At 35.2% G+C, this 21672-nt stretch overlaps 1 protein-coding gene across 1 annotated transcript in view; it reads left to right on the forward strand.

Annotated features, from left to right (window-relative positions):
- The window catches only part of JMJD6 (Bifunctional arginine demethylase and lysyl-hydroxylase PSR), a 216982-nt gene that overhangs the window by 90305 nt on the left and 105005 nt on the right, over positions 1-21672 (forward strand). The window contains exon 3 of the mRNA XM_090414372.1: positions 19498-19650. Coding sequence (XP_090270498.1) covers positions 19498-19650 — 153 coding nt within the window. The remainder of the gene's footprint in view (positions 1-19497; positions 19651-21672) is intronic.

Raw genomic sequence — 21672 nt, forward strand, 5'->3', positions numbered from 1 at the left:
ACTTGGAATCTGTGCTGTTACAAAACTCTTATTAAACAGGCATGTACCAATGCTACTGCGAATTCCCTGGAACGTTCCCTTAAGATGCGTGGTGATATGTCATCAAATCTTATTGCCTTATTAACATCAAGGTTATTTATTTCCTCAAATACCTCCTACTAACTCACAATTAAGCTATCCTCTACACTTAAGTTCCTCATGATTCCACCCTGATCAGAATGAAACACACTTATAAATTGATCACTGAATACCTCAACGATGTCTTCTGCAGCAGTTACCATTCTACCACTTTCACTCTTAACTTCATCTTTCCATGATCATTCTTCCTTCTACTTGCCACGTATCTAAAAAAAAAAAAAAAAAACTCTCTAGGGTTTTTCTTAGCCTGATTTGCCAATTTCTGCTCATACTCTACTTTTGTTTTGCTTACTAACTGAGTCACTCTTCTGGCTTGTTCTTTATATTCTTCATGTGACTGATTACCATTATTCCTCTTGTACTTCCTCCAAAGTACTTTCTTTTTCCAGATTCATGCTTAAACACCACATTCATCCATTTTACACCTACCTTATTCAGCCTTTTGGCCTTTGGGATACATTCGTACATTGATGCTGTTATGTATTTCTTTGTAAGTTCCCATGCAGCATTTATTTCCTTACCGCTCAACTCCTCATTCCATGTTATAGCTTGACGTTGTCTCCTATACTTGTCATAATCACTCGCCTTATAATTCCATATATATCCTTTCCTCGCAAAAGCCTGCATACGACTAGCCACAACTCAGGTGATTACTTCATGATCACTTTCACCAACTGGAGGATAATAGCTCTCAATTTAACGTTACAAAATGTGTGGTTATCTACTTCTGTTTGGAAAAATTACATACTGTGTATCACATTGATAGTATTGAATCGCACTAAGATGAGGCTAGGGACTTGCAGTGGACAGATGGTTGAACGTCAGATTATATATTGCAAAAGTTGGCAAAATAGCTCCAAGGATATTGTAAAAATATTCATAATTTTTAATTATGAATATTTTTTTTGCAATTGTTTCTCTACATTAGTATTGTATTAGTTTTGGTTTTACAACATGTAAAATTGGCACTTATCTTTGCCCAAGAAGAAATTGATATCTTTTTTTTTATATATATTGATCTCATACACAAAAAGGACCTATAGGCACATCAGTGCTGTTTATAGGGTGCAGATGACTACTGAAATAGAAGTTTTTTGATATTTTTTGAAGAGTTGTGGGATGTAATTGTTTGTGAATACTTCTTAAGGAAGACTATTTCCTAGCGGACAGAGGTGAACCGAATAAAAGACTGTGAATAGAAGCAGATTCAGCATGTTAACAGCTGCATAGTAAATGGATGCTGGGCATTTGCAGCTCTTATATTAACTTCCAGAAAGGAATTGTATCAAGGTGAATCCTTTAACTGGAAGAGTTGAGACTGTCAACAAGTGAATAGTAAAGAAAAAGATAGACATATTAAGTAAATAGATATTAAGTAGACATTCTATTTCAACATTTGAAGAAGCACAAACTTGAAAGTTTCATTTCCTATCTCAAGAATGCCGATGATATTAATTATCAGAACAAGTGATGTAATTTTTTAGAAATCTGAAACTGTAAAGTGGCTTTAATGATAAGCTCTACTTTGATAATATTTTTGTTTATAAAGTACTGAACTTTTTTTTTTTAATGAATTTCAAGAAATTGAAAAAATTACATTGATATGCTTAATCATATATATATGTGATTAAGCATATCATATATATATATAATTATATAAATTCAACTATATATATAAATTCAACTGCATCTTTAAAATAAGGAACAGATATGAAATTTCCTATAAAAAAGGAAATTAGACAGGGAGATGCCATATGACCTAAATTATTTACTACAGCCATACAAGAAGTTTTTAAAAACATAGATTGTAAAAATAAAGGAATTATGATAAATGGGAAAGAACTAAATCACCTATGATTTGCTGATGATATTGTCTTTTAGGAAACTCGGCAGAAAAATTTCAACAGATGATCACTGAATTGAATGCAGTATGTAAAAAGGAAAGGGTTAAATATAAACAAACACAAAACAAAAATAACATGTAATAAATACATTTACCAAAATGGAAATTGATATAGTAACCTCCTATATTTACCTAGGACAAAAGATCACAGTAGAGGGTGACTGTAAAGAAAAAATTACACAGAGAATTCAACTTGGTTGGATGGCCTTTGGAAAACACAGTGAAGCACTCAAAGGAAACATCCCAATCTGCCTTAAAAGAAAATATTCGACAGTTGTATACTTCTTGTCATGACACATGGAAGTGAAACATGGACTTTGACTAAAAAATTGACCAAGTTGAGGAAGATTGTAACAGCTTTTAAAAGATCCAAATAGAAATCAGGATGGTTTCAGATGAAAAGAAAGCTACAGGAAGTCTAAAGAGATGGTGGGGGGATGAGATTCAAGAGATGGCAGGAACTCAGTGCCACAGAAAGGTATGAATGAATGAGGGATTTGGGGGATGTCTTTGTCCAGCACTGGACAGAAAATGGTGATGATGAATGAATTTGTGTATTGTATAATTATGTTGCCTGAGGTAAGAGTATTTATGTTCCACTGAAACAGAAAGGATGAACGGAACAATATATGCTAAATAAGAAAACACTGCATAGTTCCGTGGGAGTTAAGACGGTTTATATTTTGAGAAACAGCCTTAAAATAATGTTCAGTTTAGCAGATTGATCAAGTACATGTTAAATAAATCAATAATACAGTAGTGAGTCAGAGAATGAATTTATCCTTTAAAGATAAGAGAACTCAAAGTATAGTTTGTATTTTGAATCCTTGAATCCAAATGTTTTGTAGTTATTAATTTAATTATATTAACCATATACATGGTTTTCTTTAGTTTCATTAAATATATAAATTTTTTTCTAATTTGGTCTTCTTCAGTCATTTCTTGGATTCTAAAGATAATAGTTAAAAGTCATTGCACCATCGGATTGAACTCTTGTATATTTACCTAAAACTCAGTGTAAAAGCAGTCTCTTTAAAGAGATAAACAAATTGGGATAGTCCTGGTTGGCCGAGTGGTTAGCCTGTCCACTCTCCAGCCAAGAGGCCGTGGGTTCGAATCCCACCATAGGCTTGGATGTTTGTGATTGTCCTACAGACTTTGTGTGGAAAGGGAATCTGCAATCCTACCACTTATTCTAGCAGAAAACATCATTGCCAAAACCATGTGAGGTATGGCAGTGACCACACGGCATCTACGGACTTCAAATGTGAAAATTTTCTTAAAGAGATATAACATCAATGGCACAGCTGATGTGAGCATTAACATGCTTCATTAACATTATATTGTATGTGTGTGTGTGGTGTTTATTTTCACTTTTTCGCTCACACACTCCAAGTGGTTTAAAACTCTTAAATTCAAAATGAAAAGAAAACACTGAAACTATACCTCAAATCTAGCTTGCACTCATGTTTGTATCTCAGGATATCTCATATGTCATTATCAACTTTTAAATTACTCTTTTCACATTCCTGTAACCAAAATAAAAATCGTTAATTCACAAAAAACACAAATACAGTTGACCCTTGAAGAATGTCGATTTGAACTGCATGGTTCCACTTATACGTTTTGTTTTTTTTTTTTAGAATAAATATATAGGAAATTTTTTTTTTTAAAAGATTTCAGCAATTTGAAAAAACTTGCAGGTGAACTGCATAGCTTACAAATATCGAAAATATTAAGAAAAAGTTAGGTATGTCATGAATGCATAAAATATATGTAGATAGTAGTCTATTTTATCGTTTACTTCCATAATATATACACAAATCTATTATAAAAAAAAATTAAAATTTATCGAAACTTACACACACAACCACCTACAGACTGTACATGGCCATTTGCAGTCAAGAAAAATGTAAAGATGCAGTATTAACTCATAAATGCATAAAATAACTTGTTAATTAGTTAAATTAAGATAAAATAAAAAAAATTATAACAATTCATTTTTAGTGTGTAGGCTAGGCTACCATAAAGCAATGATATTGCTGCTTTTTCGTTATGAATGCATGAATCGTTATACCTAAAAATAAATATGAATGATTTCTTTTTCACATTATCTTTTCATTTTTGATGTGTAGTGTTAGTAATACGTATAATATCTACAGTGTTTTGTGTCATATAAGACAATATTGATGTAGGTACTGACTGACATATGATTCATCTTATAAACATATGACGTAAACTTACACTATTGATAAATACAGTACAGTACTGTATATGTATTTTCACTTCCTTATGATTTTCTGTAATAACATTTTCTTTTCTCTAGCTTACTTTATTGTAAGAATATGGTATATAATACATACATACTATACAAAATATGTGGTAATCAACTGAGATATTACCAGTAAAGTTTCTGGCCAACAGTAGACTATTAGTAATTAAGTTTTTGGGAAATCAAAAGTTATATGCGAATTTTTGAATAATGCAGGGGATTGGTGCCCCTAACTCCCACGTCCAAGGGTGAACTGTATATACAACATCAAATTAGCTACTTAATTATTGTACTTAACTACAGATATTGATATTGTCCTAAATAAAACTACAGATATGGACAAAACTCTCAGTTTCTCTTGCCCTCATAAAAAACTTTTATTCCTTCTTGAGTTCACACAGGAGAAAGACCAACACAAAACAAAACTGCTCCCTATATGACAGTGACACAAGACATGCAAATTCTTCTTCCATATAAAAAAAAAAAAAAAAAATCATATAACACTGAAGAAAACATATTCCAGCTTCATCCAATGCACTTCTATAACTTCATTTTCTATATGAAAGTAGTAGCAAACTCCACTAGATAAACTACTAAAAACTATATCATCACTCTAGAATGAATTAACTTTCTATGTGAAAGTCACAACATTCTTCTTAAAACCTTATCAAGTTTTATCATTTCAGAACAACATTGTTTTCTATATGAAAGCTTCTGAAAAAATAACTAAAACATACCAACAGTTTCACACATACATGGTACTAATGTACTATGGGTTAATCAACCAACCAACCTTCTTGGCTGAACATAAAAAAAAATATTGAAGATAGAGAAACTCCACTGTTGTGTTCCTTTTCTACTCTTTGAACATCTGAACAAGGAGCAAAATTAGATAATGTTCTTTTTTGCCACTGCACATGCTTGAAAATGAAACTGAGAAACTTCTGCTCGAGTCCACCATTGTGTGCTGCCATTACTCCTTTCCAGTTCTGGACTAGAAATGACAAAATTCTTTCTTCACAGTGCAGAAATCACATTTGTGTCAACACCTCTCAACAGCCATTGCAATTCTTTGTTTTAATTAGACAGTCGAATTCTCCTGGTCCATGCCAGTTCTGAGTTGACTGTTAGTTGCTAGCTGAAATGGTCATGCCAGATGGGCCATCTGACACACCATGCAGCTGAGGTTGGTCCAGGCTCAATTATTCCATCACTGGACAGTTTTGCTCAGTCCCTATGCAGTGCCATATATGCTTCAGATGACTGCCCGAAATAAATTGTCGTTGTGGGTGAAAGATAATAGCTGTCAATTTAATGTTGCAATATGTAAGGCTATGCACTTGTGGTTGTAAAGATTACATACTGTGTATCAAATTGACGGTATACTGGATTGCAGTAATTTAATGAGGCTAGGGACTTGTTAGTAATGGTGGACAGAGAGTTGAAGTTCAGAGGGCACTCCTTCCCCAGTAATTGATCCAAGGGTGTTCCCATAATATAAAAGCAAAGCTAAAGCTTTTATGTTACAGGAACACCCTTGGATCATTGGACCAGAACATGTCTTTGGACTGCAACTCATTAAAAATTAAATTAAAAATCTTCAACCAGTCAAAACACTTTTAGAGCATTGACACAGCCTACATAATGTGCACTACATAATTTTGTTCCTTTATTCTGATGAGCTTTCCTGAAACAGCCTTGGTGCTGGCCTGGTTGGCCGAATGATTAGTGTACCTGCACTCCAACCAACAGGTTGCAGGTTCAAATCCTGTCGTGGATGTTTGTGATTGTGTTTAGGTGGAAGATGAATGTCATTGCCTGGTGGGAGACTACTGCCCCACTTATTGGATGCCTGAAGTGGCTTGAAAAAGTTCCATGTTTGGTCTCTAGAGCAGGGCTTCCAGACTATATATATATATAAAAAATCAGCTCATCTCATTTTCCTTTTACCTTGCGATGTCGAGGGTTTATTAATCATCGGATCTCAACTGTTCACAGGATAAGGTGGTCAGCCCTATGCCCCAGTGTATCCTATATCCGTAGTGTTGAGTTCTCGAGGCCGGTTTACATGCTTTGCGGGATGAAAAATCCCTGAAACTGGGGGGGTGGAAAACCCTGTTGTCCATGCCCAAGACTGGCTAACTTGGCTATGGCTGAGGATGATCCTTCAGCTCCTCATGTCACCGATGGGAATCGAACCTTGGACACTCCTTCCCCAGGTATATGGTTGCGAAGTGCACAGCCACTAGGTTAACCACACAGACATATATACAGTAATCCCTCAATTAATGCGTTCTTTGAAATAATAGATGCACTAATTAATATAATAACCTATGGGAAAATGTATAATTCGTTCCTCAGATTTCTTTTTTCACCCTTAATTTTTTTATATAAAATCTTTTTTATAAAAGAATTAGGGTATATCTCAGGGTCTAATTAAAGGAAAACCATGAAGCTGAAAGACAATAAAACATATTCAGAATATAAATTTATTCTGCTTCTTAACAAAGAATTGAGCTAACGTAGTTTGGCAGGCATTGTTTTCTTTTTTTCATACAACTAATGGTATGGCCCTCTTGTCTCTTCTGCAAATTTTACTGGTTCTCTCTCAACCAGGATCAGTCTCTAAGCATTGCTGCTTAAAAACTTCGATTGTACGAAAACTATTTTCAAATTGTTTCTGTGAATCCTCTTTGGGCTTGTCAATGATTAAATTTTCTTCAGGATCTTCCTGCTGTGCATCTAAATTTAGCAGGTCAGAATCACTCAACTTCTCAGAATGAGATTTAATATACTTAGATTTATTTGAAAAGCCTCTAAAATCATTTGCACAATGTGCAAGAATGTGCTTCCAAATGGCTCTTATATTGCTAGCAATAATTTTATTTGACTTTATAACCAGGCTGAGATTTCTCTGATTTGGCTAGAAAAGTCTTGGAAGGCATTCACTTCCAAAAAAAGGCCAGTTTCATCAGCATTAAATATGTGTTGATCACAATAGTCCCCTTCTTACACAATTTTCTTCAAAATCTCTGGTATCTGTACTTGCAGCTTCGCTTGTGATTAGAACATTATGTAGGCTATTTCTCTTTTTGAAATGCTCAAATCACCCAGCACTAACGTGGAATTCTTCTTCTTTTCCATCATTGATAGCCCTTTTTTCCAGGTTACAAAGAGACTTTTGATTTAATAAGACTAGTGTTTAGTGGGATCCATTTCTGTTACAATCTTCGATCCATGTAGAAAAAAGTCTCTAATTCAATCATTATAATACTTTGATTTTGAGTGCGTGCATGATGAACTTGAAGCAGCCTTACCTTTCTCTTTGTATTCAGCAGCTTTGCTTAAACTTGCTTGTATAGTTGATTCATCCATTTTTATGTTCTTGTTCTATCTTTGCTCTGGACTCGCCTTGTTCATTTTTCTTTATTATTTCCAATTTTTATTTTTCTTCCAATGAGATTACTTTCTAATCATTTTAACACTTCTATTTTTTACTCACTAATTCTTTTACTCATGATTAAAAGTTAGGAAAATTAAAAAAAAATAATCTGCTTTACATAGCATTTTGCTGATCAGATCATGTCATAAATTTTGGCAGTAAATTTCGAACATAGTGTACATGGAAATAGTGTGGTATGTCCATTAAAAAATAAGTCAGTAAAATGTTTCAAATCGGTAACTAAATTAGTTCATTCTGGTGAGTGATTTTTTTAAAATAGTTAGCCCTAAAAAATATATAGATCGAAAATTTTTAAAATGTGTAACAATTATTTTTAAGATGTATATAGGTGCACTAATTGAATTTTAGAGACACACTAATCGAATTTTTGTATCGAAAAAAAAATGACGCCCTAATCAGAGGCGCATTAATCGAGGGATTGCTGTATATATAAAAATAGAAAAAAAAAAAAATCCTTATCCCACCTACGGTCCAAAATGTGCTATAGGTTTACAAAATAATCTTTTGTGGGTGGGAGCGACATCAAAAAAAAGTTCATTCTTTAAATCTATTTCATCTTTTATCATATATTTTTTGTTTTATGTTTGTGGCCTTTACATGGGGCTTTTCTCATTCTTTATTTCTAGATTTTAATCTTATTATATTTTCCACTTTAATTTTTACAAGGAGAAGTATTTATAGTTTATTTACTATTAATATCACCTCATTCATTGCCAAATTTATTCTCGACCACATTCCATCTTTTAATAGTATCCTATTATTTTTATGCTTTAAACTCTTTTATTAATATCTTAGTTTTTAAATTCGATGGAGGTACATCTTAGTATTCTACCTATCCACATCATCCACATCATCTATGTGGATGATAATGAGGCCAAATGAACTCTTTCCACTTCCGTCTGTCCCGGGAGAGTCCGAACAATTCTGTCCAGTTTGGTGTCACTTGTTGTGATTTGGTTTTCAGGTCCTCGAGCGATTCTACCTATCGCTAAGATCCTATTCATTCTTCACCATTTGTAATCTCCACTCCAGTTTTAAAGACTGTTATTGCTAAAAGTTCAGCAAAGTAGACAATAATAATACCTATACATGATCATTTCATTAAATTTTTAATTTAAAAAACAGTTACAGTCAAAAGATACGTTCTGATCCAAGGGTACTCCATAACATTTAAGTTTTGCTTATCTTTTTATATCAAAGATTAAAAAAGGAGCAACATGAACCATAAGTTCAGAGACAATATAAAGTAGCTCAAAACATTACTTGGATGTTGGAATATATGTTAACAAGTAAAGATAGAGATATTATTATCTCTCTTTATAAAGCTATGAATCGGTCACAACTTGAGTGATCAACCAGGTGACCAAATCTGTGCTGTGCACAGATTTGGTCACCTGGCCTTCTTGTGGATCAAGAGGTGGTAGAGGATTCAGAGATGAGTGACCAAGCTGGTGACAGGTCTGTAGAACAATCCCTATGAGGATTGGTTGAAGGCATGTGCATTGCAAAGGTTGATAGGAGGTGGAAAAGAGAAGACACGATAGAAACTTATAATTTACTGAAGGGGAGAGGGTTCTAAGATTGATACAAAACAAATTTTTCAATACTTATCAATACTTATCAGATGGAGATAGAGAAATAGGGGGTCTCCCCTGGAAGTTGCTGGGGTGTGTGGACTAGATTGTTGAGAGATTGGTAAATGAGTGGAATGGATTGCCAGAAGTAGTTGTGCATGTGCCCTGACAGTGAATGAGTTTAAGGAGAAATATAATATATATTATATGTATAAAGGTTAGTGGGGTCTCCTGCAATAAGTCTTCTGACTACATGGAGATACCCATGTAATAATAATAATGCGACAGAAGATGACCATTTGTAATCATTAATATGTCAAATTTCTCAGTATAAGGGTAATAGGAGATGAAATGAAATATTTTTTTTATGTTAGTAGGTTTGTGATGATTGTAATGATGTGATAGTTGGATTTAATGAGGGTCAAATTTAAGAAGTTTATAGACTTATTTTCTTCGTATTTGGAGAATTTTAATCTGTGGCTAAACTTGTTGAAAGAATGAAATATCTGTTGAACATTTGCATTACCAATACATAAAGGTCACTATTATTGATTTCCAAGAAATCGAAACCAGATTACATTGCTCTGAATCTCTAGTGATAAGAACGATCCAGTATGCCATAAACACAAAAAAAGACCCAATCTGCTCTCGTTCTCATGGCAATTAAATAAAATAAATTACTCCCCATGACTCTCAAACCAATCAAATTTCCTGATACTCACCAACCAATCAAATTTCCTGATATTTACTAACCAATCTAATTTTTCTTAATGCATGGTATCTGTGGTCTCATTTTAAACCACACAGCAATGCTCACAGTGCTAGTAGTCATGTGATGAATTTTTAAATGAAACAGACAGCAAGCCATCATGTAGCTGACTTGCCCTTTATCTAATGGCCACTGAATTTAAAACTTATTTAATACAGTATTGGATCTCCTTTAGCCTGAATTACAACACATATACAGTTTGGCATAGATTCCACAAGGTGTTGGACTATGTCTTAGTCCTTTAACTGGTTAGTATGTTGTAGATGTAGTCCAACACCTTGTGGAATCTATGACAAACTGCATATGTGTTGTAATTCAGGCTAAAGGAAATCATGGACGACAATGCTACTGTCCATCACGCAAGAATTGTTCAGCAAGCATGACAGCGACTTCCACCATAAAGCCTGGATCTGAACCCCCATTGAGAATTTTTCAGGATATGACAACGTATACTAAAATACAGGTAACCCTCATATAACACGCTACTTATACAATGCGGTTTCGATATAATGTGGTATACAAATTGTGGTAACCCTTATTCAATAATGTACTTGTACAATGCGGTTTCGATATAACACAGTCTACAAATTGTAGTAACCCTTTTTCTTTTCATGTATTTTTCACTGCGTGACTTAAAAATCAAATTTTATCTTCGTTAAATTTGTGTCTGCCCACATCGCGCATGTAGTTCTAAGTAGTGAATTTATATTTGGGAAAATACCCTTTAGCACATATTGCTACCTTATAAAGTGTTTATTGTTTAAAAGTATTTCGTGTTCTACCAGGAAAGATATTAAAAATCATAAGTGTAACATCATAGGTACACTGGATGTTTGCTGGAAAAAAATATGACTTGACTGTGTTATATCGAAACCGCGTTGTACAAGTACATCGTTGAACAAGGGTTACTACAATTTGTATACCGTGTTATATCGAAACCACATTATATAAGTGCCGCGTTATATGAGGGTTACCTGTATTTTAGTATACATTCTGGAACAAATTTCGTACTTCCTTTGGATGCCGAGCTAAGTCGTATAATAAACGTCACACACATTTTTGGTGGAGGGGACTTTTGCAATATGGTTGAAAATGAAATTAGTGAATTAATTAATGGGGAAACATTTAAATGAGGAGGAACTGGTACAATTAATAGATGACGTCGAACCAAATTGTGGGGAAAGTTTTGCCAAAGATTCTGATTGTGATGAATCTGTTAAAAAATTCACTTTAAAGAAATTAGCAGGATTGGACTTGCCACGAAAGTTAGGAAGTTATTTTACGGATCTCAATGGAGTGCTCTGAAATGAAAAATTGCTGAGACAATTGGATAATTGTTTAGCTCCCATTATAAACTTAATAAAAAAAAAAAAATTCAAGCATAGTGGTAAGCAAGGTCTTATTACTGACTTCTTGATAACTAAACCAGCTGAAGTATACAAATGATGTCAAAGAGATTTCCAGTGTTGACGACGTCCGCCACTCGTAAATGAAGAACATCAGAGAAAGTTAAAATATGCCTTTTTTGGGCTTACACAGTGATCCAAATACATTTTGGAAATTTATGGAGACAACTACTGAGTAAAACTTTAGTTTAATATAAACCAAAATCCACATTCAACGTTTTGACCTTTTTATCAAGGTCATCTTCTGGAGCATATATACTATTTACAGAGAAACAAGCTGCACTACAATCTACATGGTTTGTTAAGGTTACTGACCAACCGTTACAACAATTATTGGCCTGACCTCTGGTGAAAAAAAAAAAAATTACTACATCAACGCTAGAGTCCCATTATTAATATTATCTATTGGTTGTAAAATTACATTGTGAGCAACAACAAGTCTATATATATATGATTCTACATATAAACCTTGTACATATTATATATGTTATACATATGCATTTAATTATACATATAAACATATATAAAGATTATACATACAAACACCATAATTATACGTATACATTCTAACTTGTTAGTATGGGATGGTTTTTAATACTAGCTGAAAGTTGCCTAGAGTCCTGGAGTATGCTGGAGATTGTAGTGCAGCTTGTTTCTCTGTATATAGTATATATGCTCTAGAAGATGACCTTGATATAAAGGTCGAAACGTTGAATGTGGATTTTGGTTTATATTAAACTAAAGTTTTACTCAACCACGGTAGTTGTCTCCATAATTTTCCAAAATATATTAAAATATGCTTTATTTTGTATATTATTTCTGGGAAAACTCCCATGTTTTGGGCAAAATAAAATGCTTTATTTTATTTTGCCCAAAACATTTATGCATTATGTGCAATGAAGTTTACGTACAATTCGTAATTTTTATAATTTTATACTATGTATTTGCTTCATAGTTTATATCTTTTCTTAACTAACGTACATGAACTACCTGAATTAAATAAAATTATTTTTGTTAAATATGTCATTGTTGTTTATATAATTTATAAAAAAAAGATTTTGGAACATAACCTTAATTTTTGCTTTTTTTATTTGAGCTGAGTCTCACATAATGTGATTTATATAACGCGTCATTTCTATGGAACTTAGCATCTGCGTTATACAAGGGTTACCTGTATTAATAAAAAACTTTAATCAATACCTTCCTATGTTTCGGCAATGTAACATTGCTGAAATATAGGAAGGTATTGATTAAAGTTTTTTAATTAATATTTTAGTATACGTTGTCATTTCCTGAAAAATAAAGTCATGTGCAACCAACGTGTAAGTTTATCTACAAGAATCAGAAATATCTTTATTGCCTACTGATAATTTAGTTAGTTTTGATGTGATTTTGCTATTCGCAAGAGTGGGTCCATGGGTCAGGTCACCACTAAATGGTCCTGGAAAATCTGCAGCAGTCATGCGAACTGACACTTCAAATTTTTTGGTAATTTTGCCTGACCTTTTTAGTTGAAATTCGTGGTATTTCATATTCTTCTAGTCTGTGAAAAATACATAATCAGTTATTAGATTTGTTTTGTCTATGATATCATGCAAGTTATTCGAGGTGTTGCTGTGCCAGCTGGATTCAGTGACATTTCATTTGTGGACACATTACAAGAAAAAGTGATGGAAAAAACTCCACTTCCATCAAATTTGAGCAAAATAAGGGACTGTCTCAGTCCTTTAACTGGCTAGTATGTTATAGTAGCAAGACTTATACGTTGGTTAGACATAACTGGTAATTAGTTTACGGAATTAACAACGCATATAAAGTATATTAATTAAAGGTAACTTTAATGAATAACTTCTATATTTTGGCAACGTCACATTGCCATCTTCAGGAACATAAAGATATGGTATGTGCACTCAGGAACTAACACAAAGCAAATGAGGAAGAAAGCAAGAAACTAATATTGTTCCTAAAGTCCTAATGGTGCCCTCTTGCGGGCTAATTTGGTAGTCTTGGCAGTTGGGCTGAAGTTCTCATAATGAAAGTCTCCCAAATTTGGGGCAGTTTCATGCACCCAAATTTGTTGAGGTTAGGAACGTTTTTTAGAGCTGCTGAAGATTCTTTGAATAATCTTTTGTATTTAAACTTGCTGCGATGAATTATTTTTGTTTTCTTCCAACGAATTTTATGGTGGGTATCTAAGGCATGGTCTGCCAGCCCAGAGCGGCTGTACTGGTGAAACCGGATGTAGTCTTTGTGTTCTGAAATCCTGATATTTGTTGTTCTGCCTGTTTGGCCAAAGTAGGACAATTTGCAGCTGCAAGGGACCTGGTATACACCAGGTAAGTCTAGGGGAAGTGGTTGGTCTTTGGTAGAGCGGATAAGGGATGCCAACTTTTTATATGGTCTGTAACAGGAAGTAAGGTCATATTTTTTGAGGATATTGGTTATTTTCTCAGAGGTGCCCTGGATGTAGGGGATGGTGATAGACTTGGTGTAATCTTTATTGTGGAGGGGGGGGAAGGGATTGTAGTTTGCAGGTTTTAGTATTTTTTGGATTTTTTTGGGGTTATAGCCATTGACTAAGAAAGTGTTGAGGATGTGGTTTAGTTCAATATGGAGACATTATGGAGACATTTGAAGAGAAAGCCTTAAACTCCGCCCCACAAAAACCCACTATTTGGCTTCGTTATGTGGATGATGTGTTTGCTCTTTGGCCACATGGCTCAGACACACTCCACTCCTTCCTAGCACACTTAAACAACCAACACCCCAGAGTCCAGTTCACCTTAGAAAAAGAGGAAAACAACACCCTCCCCTTCCTAGACACTTTAATCACCCGCCAGCTTGATGGATCTTTGGTTTTCTCTGTTTACAGAAAACCCACCCACACTGGCAGATACATTCACCAGCAATCCCACCACACCCCCTCACAACAATATGGGGTGATAAAAACACTATATAACAGGGCAAAATTAATCTGCTCAGATGACAAGGCGGATAGAAGAAGGATAGGTGATATGATTGAGACTTTTAAACTGTTGAGAGGTGGTTACAGGGTTGACACTGGGGAGTTCTTTTGCTTGGTTGAACAGCAGGAGGGAGTGTTGACAAGAGGCCATCCCTGGAAGTTACGAAAGGAAACTGTGAGCAAGAGGTTGAGGAGTGGTTTCTTTGCATGGAGGGTGGTTGAACTGTGGAATGTATTGCCTGATGGAGTGGTATGATAGACTTTGTGTTTCTTAGGAAGGATCTCCCATGATGAGTCTTTTGACTCCATGGAGGCCTGAATAATAATAATGATAATAATTATGAAGAATGGAATTAGGACAAGAAAATATGTCTGGAATATATTATAATGTGTTAATGTTTAAAAATCACACTAAAACTAACACACTTCTCAGACTTTTTTTTTTGCATAGCTTTGCATTCAGTTGTTGTGAAAAGTGTTGCTATATAACAATGCATTTGCATTGCTTGCATTTTTATGATTATCTGCCAGATCATCTCTTTGCTTATTTGCTTGATAATGCCTTGCAGCTGTATATTAACATGTTCATGGTGGGCATAACACAAATTGTGTTATTCAATTGCAATCTCGCCTATGAGGTGAGGGAGAAGATTTTGATAGATGGTCTCATAATTCTTTGCCATCTGTTGGGCATGCAATGGATCATTATGTGTCCTTTCTATAGAAACCAAAGTTATGTTAAAAGGAAAGACGTTTTGCTTTCTGGTTATATAATTCACTGATAATTAGGAGAAAGTCTATAATTGATACAACAAAGGTAGTTCACAAATACTAGTTTTCATTATTAATCCCTACTAATCTGGTATTTACACATTCACTAACAAATTCTGCTATTCACAGTGATAATTTTCAACATGCTGAGTACCTTCAGTTCATCTAAATCAATTCTCACACCACTCTTTGGCACGTCAGTAACTGCAAAGTCACCATCTGAATGATATGCCCTTGTAAAGTGATCGCTTAGGAACTGAACTATTTTTCTGTTACTTTCCCATCACCAGCACTGAGTGAAGTTATCTTTTCATAATCATTCTTTATCTTCTTTGTAGCAAACAATTTTTTATTTTTTTTTTGGATTTACTTTGGCTTGCTTAGCTAATTTACTCTTGAAATCTGATTTAACCTTCCTTACCACACTAGTTACTTTTCTTGCTTGCTTTATACAGGTCACGGGTACGGTGATCACCTGGTTGTATATATTCCATCCAAAATGCTTTATTTTTTGCAACTCCTGTTTGATATTGCTAGTTATCCACATAATCACTATTTGGTTTATCCTCGTGACCCTGGGTATGCACTCTGATACTGGCTTGCACAAACAATTCTTGACCATTTCCCATGCAATAATGACATTGATTCTATGCAGTTTATTAAGGCATGTCACTTCTCCAAGTAGCTTCCTAAGATTGTCATAATTGCAATTTCCAATAAACCCTTTCTTGACTGAAATTTCCACATTGAGCCACCTCCCAGGACAAGATTGCTTGGTCATTTTCCCCAATCTGAGGTAGAGTTACTGCTGCAGTTATAGGTAGATCTTCTGATGCTATTACCAATCCAACACTCTCAAAACCCTGGTCCCTTCCATCACATGCTGTTTCATGTCATTATCCCTTAGTATCTGTATAAATTCCATTTCCATTTTGCCATGTACCCTTTTCTCCTTCCAGTCTATATCACTATAGCTGAAGTTTCCCATGATAATTGCTCGGGCCTGCACTTGTGCTAATCTGCTGATGCGTCATCCACATTTTCTTCTGGACCCTAGGTCTATAGCAGCAACCAACAATATATTTTGTCCTATTAGCCTTGATCTTACATGAGACGGCCTCAAATGAACTATTTCCATCAGATCTATAATCTTCCTTAACTTCTATTTTTGTTGGTCGAAGTTCTTCAACTATCATTAATAATACCCCTCCTCCTGCCCTATTTCTTGTATTTTCTCTGAAAGTACAATATTCATTACATTCTATCCCTATGACTACATCATTCTCTGACAACCAAGTCTTGCTGATGCCAATAATTTTTGGGCAAGCTGAGCTGACCAGTGCTTTAAACTCCTCTCCTTTATTTTTGATACTTTGGGCATTTTATGTATATACATTTCAACATTCCTTTGACCCCATAGTTACCCTTATATAACGTCATTACTTGCCCATTCAGATTCAAAACATGAGAAACTGCACTCAGCTCTTCGTAATCATTCCTGCATGCATACTTATCTATCCCACGGGTGGCTAGACATGCTTGATAGCTTCCCCCCTGATATTTCTAGTTTTCCCGGTTTTGCACCTCCAAACTCTCATTGATCAACACTTAAACCAAGCATCTAGCTCCAAAACCATTCAAGTGCAGTTCATAATGCATACACATGTCCTTATGTCCATCAAATTCACTTCGCAGATCTGTCAACTGCACTTGACAGATGTCCTACATAACCTTCTCATTGACTTATTGGCAATCATGTCCCTTCTTCTCAGTTCTCTCCTATCACACCTAAGTAACTGACTCACAATCTTTACTTTCTTATTCTTCATTTTTGCTTCTTCTGACAACTCTTTCATATCTTCTCTCATTGCATATTTCTTACCTTTCAAATCATTTGTGCCTGACAAAATAATTAATTCATTCACTTCTTTCTTCTGCATACTTAAAGCTTTACTAACATCCTTTATCTTCGCACCTGGAAAACATGCTTACTCAATTTCTCAATAAGTACATCTCTTATAATTGAATCCTCATACAATACTATCTCTTTTCTCCCAGTTTCTTGCACTTTTATGCTTTTCCCATCCATTCTTTCAGTCATTTCTCCAGTCGCTCGAACTTGTGTTTTGTCCTGTGAAGGAGTGTTTAAGCATGCTTATAGATTTCTTTCTGAGCTAGCATCTCATCATCCACATTATTTCTTTCATCCACTCCCTTCAAACTCTCATTTGTATTTCATGCACTGTCATTCACTGCTTCTACTACATTCTTCACAACACTTTGACAATCTTGCCTTATATCCAAATATGAATCACTTCGTTTTTTGCTCCTGATACAACTTATATTTCTTATATTTGCTCTTACGAAACATTTTTGACAAATGTTTTCTCCATTCTCGCTTTTGCATCACAAGCCATTCACTCACAGCAATGAATATTATACTACATCACACTGAGTTTCGCACATTGTTATCAGTCAACTCTTTACAGACAACATCAAAAGTACCCATCTGTAGACCCCAAGCATTCCATGTGCCTATAAAATTCCCCCTTTAAAATTAATCCTATACCTTCTGTATTCCTCATTTACAATAATGCTGACTTTTTTTGAAGACTGTAATATACTTACAGGACCCTCTGCCCGAGTCCTGAACACAGCTCCTGATTATTCTGCACAGCAACTGATTAAGCATGAGATGTATTATAAGGCACAACCATATTATATTTTGGAGTGAAGTCACTGCAAGAAAACAAAAAAGTGGTAGGGGTTGCAAAGACCCTTTCCACATATCTAGAAAGTTTTGTTTCCCAATTCATCCCACATCAGCCAGTGGGTTGGTACTTTTGTCTACTAGTTGAGGAAGGCTTCCACTGCATAAGACAAAATGAAATAGCTGGAGAGATCCACCCTAGCCCTTTAATATTCTAATAGCATTGGGGAAAAGGAGCAAGAAGAAAAGAAAGAAGGGGGTGTGGAGAAGGACCAGTCTACAGATAATATAACAGATGTACACTCAGTGGACAAAACATTAGAGATGGGGTGATGGGAAGTTGACACTGGCATCCTCACACAGAGTGAAACATACTCAAACTGAATGCAGATGGTAAATAGGCAGACACTGAAACTTCCCAGCAGTGTACTGCACCTAACAAATATGGGTAAATGTGGCAATCTTAGCAGTTTTAATCATAGACATATTATCGGTGCAAGACAGATAGGGCATTCTATTGCACAAGTTGTTAGAACCCTAGAGTTCTCTAGGGCAACGTTATCAATGGTCTACAATGAGTATACCATCAACAGATGTACAAGTGTCCAGTGAGCGAGTAGCAGCAGAGCACACACCATTGATGACTTGAGTTGGTAGACTGTCCTGGCTCATACAGACCAACAGCTGCACAAATCACATCCAGTTTCTATGTCAGAGGTTGAAGCAGCAGCATCATTGATTGAATGGCATGGTGTACTCTGCATAGCATGAGCTTCGGGAGCTAGCACCTTAAACATGTACCACTGTTGAGTTCATCATTTGACATTGAACTTCGCCTAGTGTCTGGACCATCAAAACTGAATCTTTGCAGAGTGGACCAGAGTCTTGTGGTCTGATGAATTCTGTTATTAGTTGTACTTTGCTGATGGGAGGGTGCAGGTGTGCTGTTGACAGTGAGTCCATGAGTCCCCGCCATACCAGCTCTGCTCTGTTTAAGGAGGTGGTGGCTCTGTGATGTCTTTAATGCTGTGGGCTACCAGAATGTGCTGGCTGATCACCTACACACCTTCATGGCCTTTGCACATCTTGCAACTGATGGTCTGTTTCAGCAAGACAGTGCACCACCCCACTCCCATCGGACTGCAGCCATTCAGGAATGGCTCGAGAATTTCAATATTTTGAAATTTCTCTGTGGGCTAAATAAAAGCCAATCTGTAATTTTCATGTTACACATGCCTGTATATTTAAATTTTGTCATAATTAATTTTGAGCCACTGATTAAGATTGAGTTGGACTTTTAGTTCGTAGCATTAGTTGCTTATCAAACAATAGGTTACACCTTGTATCACTCTGTTTACTGGCTGAGAGAACAATCGTTGTAAATTTCATTTATAAGAACAGACTTTTCATATATGAGTATTCAGAGATGAACTTCTCTTTATATTGATTTCAGAAGCTTCTTTTCCTCTAATGATGTTGAAATATTTTCTCGTGTTATATATATTAACTGTTATTTTTTATTTCAGAGGCTGTCAAGAAAATACCGCAACCAGAAATTTAAGTGTGGAGAAGATAATGAAGGTTATAGTGTCAAATTAAAAATGAAGTACTTTGTGTATTATATGGAACACAATCATGATGATAGTCCACTGTATATTTTTGACAGTAGTTTTGGTGAGGTAAGTCATGTTGTTGATAGTTTCTTTGGTCTGTTTCTTTAGATATAAATCTGATAGCATAATAGTGCACAGGGTATGAGATATCTCTGGGAGAAATTTTTGTTTCATTCAGCAATATATTATAGTACATAAGAAATCATATTTTTCATCCAAAATATACTCAAGGCGAGATTCTTCTTGTGCAGTTGAAGTCTTCTAATGTTCGTTATTATTATTATATATATAGCCAGCCTGCCTGGCCGAGTGGTTAGCATATCTGCTCTCCAGCCAAAAGGCTGTGGGTTCGAATCCCGCCATGGATGTTTGTGATTGTCTGTGGAAATACCAGTGGCAGTAGATGGCATTGGTGTTGCTGTGGTCAGTTGGTGGATTGAGTGGTGGAGACAGAGTTGTAGAGCAGGTGCTCTCCCCTCAGTGAGTCTTTGGACTCCTTGGAGGTGTCAAATAATAATAATAATTATTATTATTCAGGACCTCTATTATATGAAAGCACTCCCCTTTGTCAACCCGGTAACAACATCTCCGAAGTTTAAATGTCTCAAATGCATCACCTCTCCTCCTCCTTTCTACCAAACTTTGCAGTCCACATTCCCTCAGTCTGCCCTCATAACTAACACTGTACAGTAATAATATCGTTTTTCTTATCAGTCTCTGCACTCTTTTCAAGATTAATTTATCTCCTTCAAATTCTGGTGACCAAATCCAAGCACAGTAATCCAAAAGTGGTCTGATCAAGACGTTATACAATAGAATCACAACTGTTTTATTTGTGCTGGTCAGCATTGTATTGTACATTGTGTTGCTCAGTATTGCAACAATCCTCTGGGCTATCTTCACCATGTTTGCAACATAATCAGTCGTCATCCCAAGGCTCCTTGCTTTCTTCACTTCCTCCAACCGAGAATGCAACCTCCCATTGATGCATCCAGATCTATATTTTACATTTAGTTGAATTAAACTGACTTTCCCATTCAATTGCCCATCAACTTATTCGAATCCTCCTGAAGGGCTAACACATCTGCACTATTACAGGTATACCCCTGATTTTCCAGCAATGGATGGTCTGATAAATCATTTAGTCTAGACAGAATTAAAACGGCACACTTGAAGTTTCCATGACCATCCGTTTCACCAGACTGCCACAGATGATGATGATGTGTGTGTGGTGCATGCTTACTTGATTTTTTGAGTAATTCTTAGCTTGTTTTGTTTACAGTTAATGCTAGTAAGGTTTCTAAGCAAAGGCCAGTTTACAGTGATGGTGTATCAAGTATAAGCATGGACATATCTTTACTGATACACAATTAGCTTGAAGTGTCAAAACAACTTGGCTGTGGTATTTTAGTGCAAAAACTGTTATAAGCATGATATTGATTCATCAGCTGTTTATGATATAAAGAAGCAAAGGGAAGAAATACTGAAATTTGCATACAGTGATTCCAAGAAGCAAATGAGTGTTAGGAAAACTATGAATAATTTTAAAAGTACTGAGCATGATGGAGTTACGATGGAATGGTTAATAACATTAGAGTGATGAGGTGGACTTGTTGCATAGTATGCTGATGAACAGTCGTTCCATTAACATGCCAAGTTATTCCATAAATAATTTAAATTAGAACATGAGTGCAACTGTAGTTAAGGATGACTTCAAAGATTTAAGAAGCATAATGGAATTTCTATCCATCAAGTGTGGTGAATGAACAACTGAAAATTGACACAAAAGGTCCTTCAATTTTTAAGGTTGTTAAAGACTTTTTTAATGATAAAAACATTTCTCTTACAAATATTATTGCTTATGCAACTGATGGAGCACAAGCTATGATTGGTCGCCACCGTGGATTTATAGCACATTTAAAAGAAGCAGTTCCAAATATCTTTACAATTCACTTCATTCTTCATAGTCAGCACTTAGTTGCAATATATCTTAGCAGGAGACTACATAAGACTTTGGATGATGTTATTAAAGCAGTGAATAAAATAAAAGCCCAGTCATTGAATACATGTATTTTTTTTTGGGAACTT

The sequence above is a fragment of the Typopeltis vanoorti genome, chromosome 25 (genome assembly GCF_054136105.1).
Source record: "Typopeltis vanoorti isolate ZY-2024b chromosome 25, IOZ_Tvanoo_1.0, whole genome shotgun sequence".
Taxonomy (NCBI): Eukaryota; Metazoa; Arthropoda; class Arachnida; order Uropygi; family Thelyphonidae; genus Typopeltis; species Typopeltis vanoorti.